The sequence below is a fragment of the Danio aesculapii genome, chromosome 25 (assembly GCF_903798145.1).
Source record: "Danio aesculapii chromosome 25, fDanAes4.1, whole genome shotgun sequence".
Classification (NCBI taxonomy): Eukaryota; Metazoa; Chordata; class Actinopteri; order Cypriniformes; family Danionidae; genus Danio; species Danio aesculapii.
The window spans coordinates 10,217,814-10,233,924 of record NC_079459.1 but is presented as its reverse complement, the minus strand read 5'-3'; the positions used below and the strand labels follow the sequence as shown (position 1 = coordinate 10,233,924).

Sequence of the window (16,111 nt, the reverse complement as noted above, 5' to 3'; positions counted from 1 at the left end):
AGTGTACAGTGTTTAAAACTATTGATTCATCTATAAAAGAGTCGACTCATAGTGCTTCAAACGAGTCGCCTTGATAACGAGTCATTAGGTGTTTCGCGATGACGCAGCCACGAAACACAAGCCTCGCCAGTAGTTACGCGCGCAAACCAGGGAGATTTGAAACCTGCGGGCCCCGCCCACTAACACAGAAAAAACACTAGACACACACACACACAGACGCCGCCGGTCGAATGAAGTCACGCTGTGCTCAGATGGATAATATTGACAGTCTCTACCCAAAGATGAGTTGTTAACCTGGTACAGTACACGCGGTTACTCTTTATATTCTCTTATCACATGTAAGCCACGTTAAAAACGCAACGCGTGCCGCTTTGTTTACGGATTTAACGTTAAAGGCTTTTGTGAGCTCGCGTTCCACTGCCGTTTGTCGTTGCTATGGCGATCGATCAGGAGACAGGAGACTCGTGTCACTTTCCCTAGTTCTTCTGAGGAGCGTTGTGTGTGTGTGTGTGTGTGAGAGAGAGAGAGAGAGAGAGAGAGAGAGAGAGAGAGAGAAAGAGAGACTCGCGTCGCTTTCCCTAGTTCTTCTGAGGAGCGTTGTGTGTGTGTGTGAGAGAGAGAGAGAGAGACTCGCGTCGCTTTCCCTAGTTTTTCTGAGGAGCGTTGTGTGTGTGTGTGAGAGAGAGAGAGAGAGAGAGAGAGAGAGAGAGAGAGAGAGACTCGCGTCGCTTTCCCTAGTTCTTCTGAGGAGCGTTGTGTGTGTGTGTGTGAGAGAGAGAGAGGGAGAGGGAGAGACTCGCGTCGATCTCCCCAGTTCTTCTGAGGAGGGTTGTGTGTGTGAGAGAGAGAGAGAGAGAGAGAGAGAGAGAGAGGGAGAGGGAGAGAGAGAGACTCGCGTCGATCTCCCCAGTTCTTCTGAGGAGGGTTGTGTGTGTGTGTGAAAAAAGCCTTACACTATGAAGCGCGTGTGCACTGTGACTACTTTTATATAGTTGATTACCAGCTGGGCATTTCACTCTGTCTCCTGCTGAAGCCTGTCACTGTCGACCAATCGCAGCAGGCTGTCATCGGTCCAATCAGCGCAGATTAGCTTCGCGCTGAGGAGGGGGTTGGGAACAAATGAATCGCTGAACGATTCATATGGGAGTCGTTGGGATAATTAGGTAAAAATAAATGCAGATTATAAGACCATCAAAGTGTTTTATGACCTTGCATGCATATTAGACTGTTGTTGGAGACCCTTACAACCTAAATATGACCCTATTTCATGTATAATATGGGCTCTTTAAGTATTTGGCATGAAATGCATTTTTAATTTTCTTAATTTTTATAAAATTTTATAAAAAAAAATTGGAAAATTGGTAAATGTTTTGAAATGATGAAATAATGAATGGTAAATAAATAAGTATGCTTAAATTTATTAGTCCAGTTTTCTGCTTAATGTCAATGACTGGTTGAAAGTCTGTATTATAACCTGAATTAAAAGTAGAAATGAAATGTAATGCAGATATTCTGTCACGTCACAGTGTCATCCATTGTTCTGAATGACATTATTATGGTATAGATTGCAATTGTAGCATTTTAGTTATATTTCAGACAAATGGAATGGTTAACACAGACAAATATGAGTAAGAGTGGCCCAGTTCTCAACTCAAAAATGCCCTTCCTGATAGCATCATTTATGTTGGAAACAGACAATTTTAAGTTATAAGTTGGCAGATTTCCTGCAGATTTTAAACCCATCATTGAGTCTATTTATTTACTTGTGTAAATGTGTGTAAATTTAGATTTATTTAGTTTTTTTTATTTGTTTCAGTAATATTATTGACTAATAAGAAAGTGTTCAATTGATTTATTTATAATACAGTTTCTAAAGAAATATTTTCTGTCTTTTAGTAGATATATTATATGAGAGACTTGCTTTGTTTACCAATTAAGTGGATCTAGATGGATTAGCATTGTAAACATTAAATAAAAGTTAAAATGTATTATTTTTTATTTCATATATTAAGTTTCAATACCCCTAAAATCACTCCGCAGAAATCCGCATAAATAGCAAAAAATATTTGCAGATTCTGTCTGGCCCTAGTTATAAGCAATAACTGTTAGGCTCAAGTATGTACGAATCAAAATAAGAATTTTATTAAATCTAACAGAGAACATAAATAAATTTTTTATTATTTTTTAATATTAATTAACTCAGATATATTATTGAAATTGTTTTAATGTAACGCTGCTAATGATTTTTGTAAATTTGACAGTATTTAACTGTAATATGAACTGTATTTTACTGTAGGACAGTTATGCAGTTTGTTTAACGGTATATTTTACAGTAAAGATATACCATACTGTAAATACATATGCAACAAGATAAATGGTGCTGTAAATGTAAGTTCAATATTTTTGCTGTAATTGATTTACTGTAAGTTACTGGCAGACTGCTACACTACAACTACACTGTTAACAATTTTTATTAATTTCACAGTATTTAACTGTAATATGAACTGTATTTTTCTGTAGCGCAGTTATGCAGTATGTTACTGTATTTTAAAGTTGCATTGTAAAAAATCTGTACATGTAACAGTAAGGGTATACAACACTGAAAATACATATGCAGCAAGATAAATGGTGCTGTAAATGTAAGTACAGTATTTTAGCTTTAATTTATTTACAGTAAGTTACTGGCAGAATGCTACACTACAACTACACTGTTAACATTTTTGTTTTATAAATTACACAGTATTTAACTGTAATATGAACTGCATTTTACTGTAGGATATTTATGCAGTATGTCACTGTATTTTAAAGTTGCATTGTGAAAATTACTGTATATATTACAGTAAAGATATACAATATTGTAAATACATATACAGCATAATAAATGGTGTCAGTAAGTTACTGTAGATTCTACAGGAATTTGTTAGCAGTGTAGAGAAACTGTGCTGTCATTTTTGTAATGATGCAGTTCATTTCAATTTAAAAAAGAATGTTCAATTGATCATGTAGAACCATCCAAAAAAATCAGAATTTTATTACATATGATCTTGACTTAATAAGTGTGAATTTATAACTCACTTATTACATTTATAATCTTAGTTTAATTATTTTATGCATTTTAATAACCGACTTTGTCCCCCCATATGCTGTAAAACCTTTTGTCGTTTGTCTGTAGATTAATTTGGCCATGCTTGCATGACCTCTAGGATTACACTCAGACATGACCGTAGATTAAAGCCAAATACAATAAAATCACTATGGCAGTCATGGAGTCACCTCACATTATATAATTACAGCTCTTCTCAGGTCAGACCAGACCATAGTGAACCCTAGTTTGCGCCGGCATCATGGTCACTGCAGGTCAGGAACTACAGGACTTTAGCTTACACAGGAAGCCTTCCAGTAGTATGACTCAACATCGACTATCAGAATGAATAAGTACAGGACCCGTCATCCTAAAAAATGATCTTTATGTTCATGTTCTATCTGGGCTGAATGTCCTTGATGCTCAGTGACCCCATAACTATTTTAAATCCCCTCTGTTTGAGGTTTATTTTGTAATGATGTCAGCTCACTGTGCAATTTCTCACATATTTCTTAGAATAGCCATTAAACAAGCAATGTGTGCCACGGGATACAAATAAAATACACGTGTTGCTATACAATATTTCTTATCTCAATTTAAATTGTTTTTTAAATATATTTTAATCTCAATAAACACTGATGATTGCAGACAACTAAAAACTACATTATTAAAGGCCATTCGTTACAACATGGATCAAACTTACAGTATGATTACTTTTTAATATTAAGATATTTTCTTTGAAATCTAAATGTGTATTTTTAGGCCATTATTAAACACTCCCTCGCCTAAACTAAAGCAGCAGCAAGAAAAAAATCTGATGCTCAAGACATAATCTTTAAAATAATGACATAAATGTACAAAATACAGTAATTCACAGTGAAATTTACAAATTTCAACCAAATGCCGGTTTTTACCATATTTTCTTGTTTTTTTAATTAATTTTTTTTTTATTTTTACAGAACATTTGTTAATATTTAGTTTGACCCAAAGCAAATTGTTCATGCTGGACATTCTGACCTTGCAAAGTATATTGATATTGCTTTTTTTTTAACAGACAAAAAATGTCACAAAACTAATATTCATTTTGAACACTGGAATTGCTGTGCAAATTTCAGAACAAGAGAATCCCCTATAAGTAGAGACTGCATTCTAGGCCCCTCTAGGCATCATCCCTTTTCTCAATTTATATTTAGATTAAAATCATTAAATGATTAATTGTTATAAGATCCATCCATACATCCATCAAAAATTGTACAAATGTTAATTTTCCATATATACTTCACGATCATGTCATTCAACCAATGTGGTAATTAATTCAGTACATTTTTTTGTACTCATTTTGTCTCATATAAACTCATTATAATTTCATTGGTTAATTTACTAATTACTTACTAGTAAAATATTCATTCTTACTTGCAGCCGATTAATTTGTTCATTACTTTACTTTTATAACAGAATGTCAGTTCAAGTCAATTCATTCGATTTAAAACCATTCATTAAATCATTCAATTCAATTCAATTCAATTCAATTCAATTCAATTCACCTTTATTTGTATAGCGCTTATACAATGTAGATTGTGTCAAAGCAGCTTCACATAAAAGGTCACAGTAAATAGGAACAGTGTAGTTAAATTTGTAGTGTTTAAGTTCAGTTCAGTTTAAATCATTAATTGGTATAAGATCCATCCATACATCCATCAAAAATTGTACAAATATTAATTTTCACATACAGTATACTCCCAGATCTCAATCCAACCAATGTGGTAATTAGTTCATTAGATTTTCTTTCACTCATTATTATCTCATATATGCTCATTAATATTTCAACAGTTTATTTACTAATTACATTGTAGTAAAATATTTGTTCTTTTACTTTTTTTTTGTAGTGGATTCATGCATTAATTTACTTATATAACAGAATGTTAAACAGAAGTTAACAGTTTAGTCGATTTAAAAACTCTATTCATTAAAACATAATTTTTTTAAAGATTCATCCATCCAATACAGTGTTTCTCAACCCCTTAGGACCAAAAACACTGCATGTTTTAGATGTCTCCTTTGTCTGTCCCAACCATTACAAGTCTTCAGTCTTTGTTAATGAGCTGATTATCTGAATCAGGTGTGTTTGCTTAAGGAGACATGGATAATCTGCAGAGCTGGCGGTCCTCCTGAAACATGGTTGAGAAACACTGATCTAATATGTATGTATGCATGTATGTATGTATGTATGTATGTATGTATGTATGTATGTATGTATGTACAGTTGAAGTCAGAATTATTAGCCCCCCTGTTTATTTTTCCCCCAATTTCTGTTTAACGGAGAGAAAATGTTTTTTAACACATTTCTAAACATAATAGTTTTAATATCTCGTTTCTAATAACTGATTTATTTTATTTTTACCATGATGACAGTAAATAATATTTGACTAGATATTTTCAAGACACTTCTATACAGCTTAAAGTGACATTTAAAGGCTTAACTAGGTTAATTAGGTTAACTAGGCAGGTTAGGGTAATTAGGCAAGTTACTGTATAGTGATGGTTTGTTCTGTAGACAGTCAAAAAAAAATTTAAAACGGCTTTTATTCTAGCCGAAATAAAACAAATAAGGTTTCCTCCAGAAGAAAAATATTATCAGACATACTGTGAAAATGTTCTTTCTCTGTTAAACATCATTTCATCATTTGAATGAAAAAAAATTCAAAAGGGGACTAATAATTCTGACTTCAACTGTGTGTGTGGAATGTCATACGGCTCATACAATGCTTACTTTTTTAATATCCAAAATTGGCACATACCCAGTTGTGTTTAGGATTTGCTATAGTGCTTTTATACAACCTGCAACAGTCCCAGTTCGGCTCTGAGACTAATCTACTCACTTGGAATAATACAACCATTATTGATTCAGAGCTTCATGGATGCTTTTCGATAATGTTTATGGTGTTTATTTTTGCCTTCCCATTACCATGCACCAATCTGGCTTAATGTTCCTTGTACATTGCACCAAAAAGAGTCATCTGAACCCATATGCCTGATCGTTTGCACACCCACATCAGTTATGAAGCCTCTAATATCTGCCCGTCGTTGGTTGACGACTTCTGCAGGAATGAGAGAGGAAATGAGCTTTAGCAAACAGCTTGGAGTAGATAAATGATTTGGCACTACGCACCGCAGGGATTTCTTGATAAACTCATCCGTTAATGGGTGTATTTTTATCACTAATTCGCCTTGCTCATCAACATAAACAATAATAACGTTTTACAGCCCTAAAACATCTGATTCATTTTGATCTTTTTGCTTTAACGCACCTGCTACAGAAATATAAATTGGTTTGCTCGTTATCCCTTCAGAATAATAAGTTTAGGCTAGCGTGGTGAGGGCAATAAGTTTGTAGGAGTTTTAGAGCATAATGTTTCCTACAAGTGGTTTGTCAAATCCACTCACATGTGTGAGGCACACTCAGAATTGCATAATGTTTTGAGGTTCTCGTGTGGTGGGAGGTTAGGTTAAGGGAAGAGGGGATACATTTCCTAATTTATGTTTATATTAAAGTTGTACAAATGTTAATTTCACATGCACATTGACATAAAATAATCCAATCAATTTGTTATTTAATTAATTTAGTTATCCGTATCAATAGGATATTTAATTCAATTTTACTTTACTAATAACATTCTAATTAGAAAATATATTTTTTGTCATTTTATTCATTCATTTGTACATGAATGTTTTAACAAAATGTCAAAATGTATTCCCACCTTCTGTGAAAATTTGACTTTCTGTGTTAAATAAAAAAAATATCAATATTCTGTGGCTCAAAAAACTGAAGCAATTGAATAATTAAATGTCAGCTGCTTCTTTTGGGTCAGAAGCAATGCGGATTTTGAATGTTTTATGCTCATCTGAGGCTCAGTAGGCAGCTGAATCATTATACATGTAGGAATACGATTGTGGGAGGCTTAGAATCAAGATCAGAATCTTTTAATCAAATAATCGTGCAGCCCTTTCTGACATATATATTTGGTGAAATACTGTGTGTTTTTATGCAGTCTGAATTCTTTGACGGATCAGATATGCACTCTCCTTTCAATGATGCTTTCAGAGTCATCCATGATATTCTTTCCAGATCGTTTCCCATTTAATCCAAACTGTAGCTATTCAGTGTATACATGTGTATGCAGTTGGAGTACTTCAAGTTGAATTAATTAAGATAAAAGAAATAGCTGTCACCAACAGGATTCCTATTTGTCCAAGCACATGCTTGTAAAGGTATTTGTGGAGTCAAGGGAGGTGTTGACAGCTCGCTGAGAAAGTCCCCCAATAATTCGATTAGCTCTAAATGTGCCTGAAGACGAAGTCACACATGTGTTGATGGTTGTTTGTTATGACATGGATAAGCATGTTGTCCTATATTCAGAATTTGTGCTCTGCATTTAATCTATGTACACACACAGACACGCACACACACACACACACACACACACACACACACACACACACACACACACACATATATATATATATATATATATATATATATATATATATATATATATATATATATATATATATATATATATATATAAACACATTATGTGGGTGCTTGGTTCTTAAGGAGTAGTTGGGGGTTAATCAGAGACATCGTATTGAGGGCGTAAGCTAGTGCTATATATTTATAGTCACAACAACAATTCCTGATGGTACTAAGACTTGAACATATGATGATTGGATTGACTCTTTAACCATTTTTCTGATTTAAAGTCTCACGGAGATGCACAGTGCTGTTGCTGAATATGATTTGTTAAGAAAGTTTAATCGGAAAACAAGAAAAACGTTAATTTTTCGGTGGTGGAAAGAATACTGAAAAATGTAGTGCAAGTAGAGTAAATGTATCTGTTGTAAATATTACTCAATGTATGAGTAAAAAGTAGACATTTTAAAAGTACTCAAGAGTATTGAGTATTACGCTGTAAAAAGTTGATGCATTTACATGTGATTTGTGGATGTGTGTAAATGTAACATTCTGTAGTGCATTTAGTTATTGCCCAGCAGACACACAGTGTCATAAGACATTAATATTAGGTTAAATTTAGGTTGTGATGTCAAGTGACCAAAATTCAATGTCTAGTCAGCGTCTAAAGCCCCGGTCAGATCACACGATTTTTATTGTCGGGTACGAAAGTCACTATGTCATGTAATTATTTTATTTATTTTTTTTTTTTTCTTGATAAAATCTTGATTTGTCGTGGGTAGCAAATGTGCCAGACTACACATTCCTTCACAATCAGTCATCCTGGCTGTGACGTCTACGACAAGCATAATCTTATTTCAATAAACACTGATGTTTGCAGACAACTAACTACATTATTTAAGGGCATTCGTTGGGATAGGATCAAACTTATGATACCTTTTTAACAAGGACATAGCCACGGGTGTGCCGGTGTCACCCAAAGTGGCATCTAGCACACCTAAAAATAGATGCAGAATATATATATATATATATATATATATATATATATATATGATATATATATCATACACTATACACTCATACACTATGGATAATTTAGCCTTCCCAATTCACCTGAACTGCATGTCTTTGGACTGTGGGGGAAACCGGAGCACCCGGAGGAAACCCACGCGAACACAGAGAGAACATGCCAACTCCACACAGAAACGCACACATATATATATGGAGTGGCACAGTAGCTAGTGCTGTCGACTCACAGCAAGAAGGTCGTTGGTTCGAGCCTCGGCTGGATCACTTGTCGTTTCTGTGTGGAGTTGGCATGTTCTCCAACTCTGTTCTAACGACAGCTCCAGACCTGTGGTTGCGAGTGATCAAGTTTGTTCGTTGGAGCGACGGATTTGAGAAACGGCAAATTATCAAACTATGCTTGTAACGACGGAACTTGCGACCTTGGTTGGCTAACGATGGTTTTGGAAAACGCACCCCTGCTCATTAACAGCAGTACCCACTAAAGTAACTGATAAATTATGTGCTCCTATTGGGCCGTGTCACACGCGTGGCAGAACTCGTCGTATAGAACGAGAAAGGATTAAACATGCTAGACTCTCTGCTACGGTGTCCTGAGGCGTTGCAGGCATTGGATCGGTTGTCGATAACTATGGCACATTACACAAGAAGAAACGATTCTTGTGAGAAGAAACGCCCATTTGTCGTTTACGAATCCCCGCGACACCCTACATCAAGAAAATCGTGCCTAAATCGTGTGATCTGACCAGGGCTTAAGGACAATGTTGTTTTGATGTCCAATACTGACGTCAAATGACGTTAATATTTGGTTAATTTTAGGTTGTTAGAAAGTGACCAAAATCCAATGTCGAGCCAACATCTTAAACCAGCGTTTATTTTTGCTTAGTTTACCAAATAAAGTGAATCTAATTGGATTTGCATTTTAAACATTAAATAAAAGTTTAAAATACATTATTTTTTTATTTCACATATTAAGGTTTTAGTTATGATACTCCCAAAATAGTTCCGCAGAAATCTGCAAATTTTTAGCAAAATTCTCTGCAGAAATGGCAAAAAACGTCCGCAGATTCCGTCTGACCCTAGCCATTAGGCTAGATTTGATTGACCATCAGGCTACATTGGTTGTGAAAACCTTCCAGCCCTGGTTATAATACCACCAGCTATTCACACTTGATATATAATCATGCTTTTATTTTGTTTTGGCCAAATTTTGGCTGTAACATTCATATGTATCAAAGAAAGTAATCTGGCAACATTTTCTCAATCTTCTGCTTTCTGATTTTGTTAAACTATATGAATTGAAGCCTGAGTTTTCTGTTATTAGCTGACATAAGTGGCACTCTGTATGGTAGCTTTGCAGCTCCTTCACTACACATTTTGATGTTTTGTGCTTTCAGAGTTGTTCTTCTGTACAGTATACTTGTAATGATACTTGATACTTGTATACTTGTAATGAAGGGTATCTGAGTTGCTTTTGCCTTTCTTTCAGCTCGAACCAGTTTGTGGTTCTCTGACCTTTGGAATCAACAAGTCATTTTCATCCACAGAGCTGCAACTCAATAGATAACATCCATTTTTTTGTTTTTTGTTTTTGTGTGCTAAAAATTTAAAGGTTTTTGTTTACAGTGGATGTTAAAGGGAAAGTTCACCCAGAAATGAAAATGTACTTACCCCTTACTTGTTTCAAACTTTTATGAGTTTCTTTTTTCGGTTAAACACAAATAAGATGTTTTGAAAAATTTTGGAAACATGTAACCATTGACTTTCGTAGTCTGTGACTGTCCTACTATGACTGTTTATTAACTGTGTCAGGATTTTAGCTTACTTCAAAAGATCTTCTTTTGAGTAACACTTTATAATAACTACACACTATATATTATTTATTAAGCATTCGCAAATAGTAAAGCATTACTCTTTCATACTTTGTACTTTCATACTTTGTCACTGATTATTTTTTTATTTCTAAATCAAGCGTTGCATTTACAAACATGTGGATTTAAGAGTAGTATGGTTTTTTTAATCATTCAGAATTAGTTACTAAATGATTAATGGACTTATTATTATCTAATTATCTCATTATTCAGGAATATACTGTAGTAATGGTTACTATGTATGTTAATAAATGCTTTATTACCACAACCATGCAGTTTTATGACCTAATCTTAAGTGAGGACTGTTTATAAATGGTTTATAAATCCCTTATAAATCAGCAAAAAGGTGATTAAATCTTTATTTTTAAGTGAACTATTGCTATTAGTTAGTATACTAACAGTCAGACTTAGGTAGTTACATCATTGTTATTCATCTATTTTCTGATATTAGCAATTTTAACCCATTTAGGGGTATGTATTAGTTTTGTACAAAATTTTGGGATAAAAAATAGTGTTCTAGGATCAACAAGGACTCAGGAATACATCTTAATCTAGCTGTGAAATCAGTGTGTAAAAACTGAATACATTAGCAGATTCAGAAATACCCTGATGAGCTCATTTGTCTCCAATAACCATGCCACCAGCAAAATTGCCTAACAATCATTATTTACAATTTTAGAATTACATTTAATAATTAATTTTTTTTTAATTACAAGTTGCTGCCATGGGATTGGCTCATTAGAAACGTGAATTGTGCTTGGCAAAAAAATGTGTCTGTTTGGCAAAAATAATTCAAAGTTAGTGATACAAAATAAGAAAAATGTGAAATATATAAATACATCAATAAATGAATGAATGAATTCATTAATTAAAATAGGCGGTTCATTCCGTTATGGTGACCCCTGATGAATAAAGGGACTAAGCCAAAGGAAAATTAATGAATGAATATATTAAAACATGTTTAGGAAACTAAATAGGATTATATATTTTCTGTCAGTAACTGCAGTTAATGTTATCTTTTTACAGATCTCCTCATTACGCATGTCCTGAAGTAATCCGGGTGAGTATTTCTTTATTTTATTTTTTTCATTGTAAAAGAAGAAGAGAATTATATATGAATGACCTGTTTTCAAATAAGAATTATTGTATTTTGACATTGTCTTCTGGCTGTTAGGGAGAAAAGTATGATGGAAGGAAAGCAGACGTTTGGAGCTGTGGGGTCATTTTGTTTGCTCTGTTGGTGGTGAGTCATATCTAATTGCAAAGTCATTCCTGATTTTACCTTACAGGAACAGTTCACCCATATATAACTTTTTTGGTCAACAATTACTCACTTTCATGATTTAATTAAACTGTTTGACAGATGAATAAAAAAACAACAAGTTTACATTCAGTGTTTGGAAGATATATACAGTTGAAGATATATAAACCTCCTGTATATTTTTCTTTATATATACAAGGAAATTAATAACTAATTTTTAATAACTGATTGCATTTAGCTTTGCCATGTTGACAGTACATAATATTTTACTAGATATTTTTTCAAGATACTAGTATTCAGCTTAAAGTGACATTTAAAGGCTTAAATAGGTTAGTGAGGTTATTTAGGCAAGTTAGGGTAATTAGGCAAGTCATTGTATAACAAAGTTTTGTTCTGTTGTAGACAATTGGGAAAAAAAATCGCTTAAGGGGCTAATAATATTATTGACCTTAAAATGTTTTTTTTTTTTTTTAATTGCTAATATTTTAGTCGAAATAAGCAAATAAAACTTTCTTCTAAAGAAAAAAATATTATAGGAAATACTGTGAAAAATTCCTTGCTCTGTTAAACATCATTTGGGAAATATTTAAATACCCCTGAACTGTTTCTTAGATTAAACTGGACATTCATTCACATATTATATTTTGTTTTTCAAGTATAATATATATTACATTTTCTAAAAGTTATCAGTGGGCCTTAAGTGATATTTTGTGAAAAAAATAGATACGTGAATAAAGAAGTTCCAAAAACAGTACAATTTTGGGAAAGTATGGGGAGCATCTCAGGCCTGCATTAGTAACAGATTTCATTTGAATTGTTTAATCTGCACGTCTGAACCATAGCAATATCCCCAGCGCAATATCCCCCAAATGTTCCAGCTCATTTGAAATGCTCTTGTTCAATTTTGAGAGTAAAATTGAGACCCTTGAGTCTGAGAGGTTTATCTCTATATACAGAGCCATTGGCCTGCATTTTAAACTGGAACCAGGTTATTCTAGAAATAATGACTCCTTTCTTCAGAAAACATTTAGTGTTCAGAACAGACTAGTGATGCATATTACTTTACATAAATAAAGAAAAATTTCACTCAGCTATACATGTTTTCTTGTTTTTGTTTTGTTTCTTTTCCGGTCCACTGAAATGTCGTGACTTGTTCATTTATGAAATGTATACTGACCTGATATGGAAAGGCAGATGGCACCAAAACCAGAAATAAAATTGACTGCTGGAAGACTAATTTGGCAGACTCGTTGCTAAATACACACAATCCTCTCTCTATTATTTTTTAAAAAAACGTTTTTATTTGTTTGCTTTTTTGAAACCTCAACATCCTCGTCTCTAGCATGTCAGCAGTATTTATAGATAGCAAAGTGAGAGTTTATAAAATGAAAACTCCCTATTTATGGGTCAATTCCCTGAGCACTTTCATTTTGTGTGATGTATTTGTTTACTCTTACACATTTCTCTTATACATTTTCTTTCTTCTTTGTGTGTCTTTTATTCAGGGAGCTCTGCCATTTGATGACGATAACTTACGAAACTTATTAGAAAAAGTAAAGCTGGGCGTGTTTCATATGCCCCATTTTATTCCGCCAGAATGCCAAAATCTATTAAGAGGAATGATCGAAGTCGATTCTGGAAAACGGTTAACGGTAAGTTTGAGCAGTTAACTGCTTAGTATGAACTTATAGGATCATGTTTTCATGTGTTTAGCTGCATAAGACCAGTTTCATACAATTAAAGTTTTAATTTTAATTTTAATACTATTAAAACCTGTAATGTCTTATAAATGGAAAAATGGTCTAAGAATAATAAGAACTCAAAATTGACAACATGCAGTACCTGAAAAAAGTCTTTTCGTCGATCCCAGTTGTAAGAGCAACAAATAATAACTTGACTTCTAGTTGATCACTTGGAAAAGTGGCAGAAGGTTCTGTTGAACTGCATCCCAATCATCACAAATACTGCAGAAGATCTATTGGAACCTGCATGGTCCCAAGGTTCTGACAGAAATCAGTCAAGTTTGGTGAAGGAACCATCATGGTTTGGGGTTACATTCAGTATTGGGGCGTGCAAGAGATCTGCAGAGTGAATGGCAACATCAACAGCCTGAGGTATCAAGACATTTGTGTTGACCATTACATTACAAACCACAGGAGAGGGCAAATTCTTCAGCAGGGTAACTGAAGAAAGTTCCTGAAAGAAAAGAAGGCCAAGGTGCTCCAGGATTGGCCATCCCAGTCACCATACATGAACATTATAGAGCATGTCTGCGGTAAGATGAAGGAGGAGGCTTTGGAGATGAATCCAAAAAATCTTGATGAACTCTGGGATTTCTGCAAGAACGCATTCTTTACCATTCCAGATGACTTTATTAAGTTTATTAAGTTATTTGAGTCATTGCAGAGATGTATTGATGCAGTCGTCCAAGCTCATGGGAGTCACGCACAATATTAATTCTTTTTCCACTGTACAATGATTATCATTATGTTCTATACTGTACATTATTTCTGTTAAGTGACAAGACTTTTGTCTAAGCAAAGTCAGACCTTACTGTCCTAATTAAATAATTAAAAATCAAGGCATGATCAAATTTTATTTTGATAAAATAAACGTAATCTAGAGGCCTTTGCCTTTCATAGAAGCCACTTCTGATACCAAATGATCAACCAGTCAAGCTACTATTTGTTGTTCCTAAATCTTGGATAGGCGACAAGACTTTTGTCAGGTACTGTCTTGTGGTTTATGTTGCTATATGGTTTTCATTTATTGAGATGAAGTGCCTGTTCACACTCAAGTGCCACTTCATTCATTTCCATCATTCATTCATCTTTAATTCCAACTATACATGCAAATGTAAATTTGACATGCTCTGCTGATTTCAAGATCAAAGATCAATGACCACCATAGAAAATATAGCAACATCTGCTCTTATAAGATAATTTAGAAGATAATGTATGTGATGTGATTCAATACCCTGATATACTCAGAAAGACGTTCTTTTTTATACTTAGAACTTTTTTAAATCTAATTGAAAGCAGATTCATTAATTAAAAGTGAAGAAAAATTGGAAATATATTATAGAATTGAGATACAGCTGGTCAAACATATGGATTTTAAATCATTAAAAAAATTTATTTCTGAAGATGCTGATGACTTTTTCACTTTTGCTGTTGATGCTTTCACCAGATGTCAGCGACAATCAAATAATCCTTAAAGAAATCAAAACTAATTAGTTTAGAAATTAAATGATGTGTAATAAAATGAAAATGCCCAGGGGAAAATATTGAACACATGAAGAAAGGAAGGTGTAAAAAGGCTTGGAAAACCCATACAGCAGCTGAAATTTCAAGCATCCCTGTCACTTGTGAGAGAAAATAAATATTAGCTGCTTCTCTCCCAACACCTACATTACAAAATGATGAATATTAAACCAGGGTGGACATTTCAGCAAGACAGTGACCCCAAACACAGCCCAAAAACCACTCTCAATTGGTTTCAGAAAAAAAATAATAAAGCTGCTGGAATGGCCCAGCCAATCACCTGACCTGAATCCTATATAAAAAAAAATAGGAACTAAAGATCAAAGTTCATACAAATTAGTTTTTTTTGTTTTTGGATTGTTTGGGTTTACCAAAATCAGGTTCAATTTGTTAACAGCTCCTTAAGAAATATATTAACCAGGGAACATCATGTGTTAAATAATTATTTTCCCTGCTCTAAATATGAAAATATATGCTGAATGCTTTTCTAAATATAACCCAAAATACAGCAAAAATATAAATTACAGATTTAACAAAGCATCTGATCATATATTTTGAGATCTTGTGGCTGAATTGTTGTTTTTCTGCTCTCTTGCCTTGGAGTTCTCGAACTGAACTTGTTTGAACCTGATTTTTGACTATGTTCTGTTCTCTTCGTAAAGCAGCTTTGGCACAATTCACGTTGTAAAGGGCTGAAAAGAAATGAAAATGAATTAATTTGTAATCTTAAAATTGTGATAAAGAGAGAGGGGTTTAAAATACAAGTTTGATATTTAGAGTTAAAATGTGTTGTCTTTCTCAATGGTGAAGTGCAGAACAGAATACTACTGAATTGTAAATCATGAACATAAGGTCAAACAAACTTTTCCTCAGTGCATGGTCAAGGGAATTTTGTCTTCCTCAGTTTGTCTGCTGCCTATATCTTATTGAGTGGATCTCTTGAAACCTGTAAGCAATGTACCATGCTGTATTTTGCCCTTTCTATTTGCAACCTAACAGTCATTAGTGGTGTAGTATTTATTTATTTCCATAAAACAATTATTGACTGTGACATGTAAACATTGAACTAAGAATATAAAATATATGGCATATGATATACAGTTTCTTTTATTATGATGTGGGAAATCACAGACCAGG

At 33.7% G+C, this 16,111-nt stretch overlaps 1 protein-coding gene across 1 annotated transcript in view; it reads left to right on the top strand.

The window, feature by feature from the left end:
• Window positions 1–16,111, top strand: part of brsk2a (BR serine/threonine kinase 2a) — a 328,235-nt gene that overhangs the window by 249,112 nt on the left and 63,012 nt on the right. The window contains exons 6-8 of the mRNA XM_056451941.1: window positions 11,477–11,510; window positions 11,625–11,693; window positions 13,217–13,363. Of these exons, the coding sequence (XP_056307916.1) occupies window positions 11,477–11,510; window positions 11,625–11,693; window positions 13,217–13,363 (250 nt within the window). The remainder of the gene's footprint in view (window positions 1–11,476; window positions 11,511–11,624; window positions 11,694–13,216; window positions 13,364–16,111) is intronic.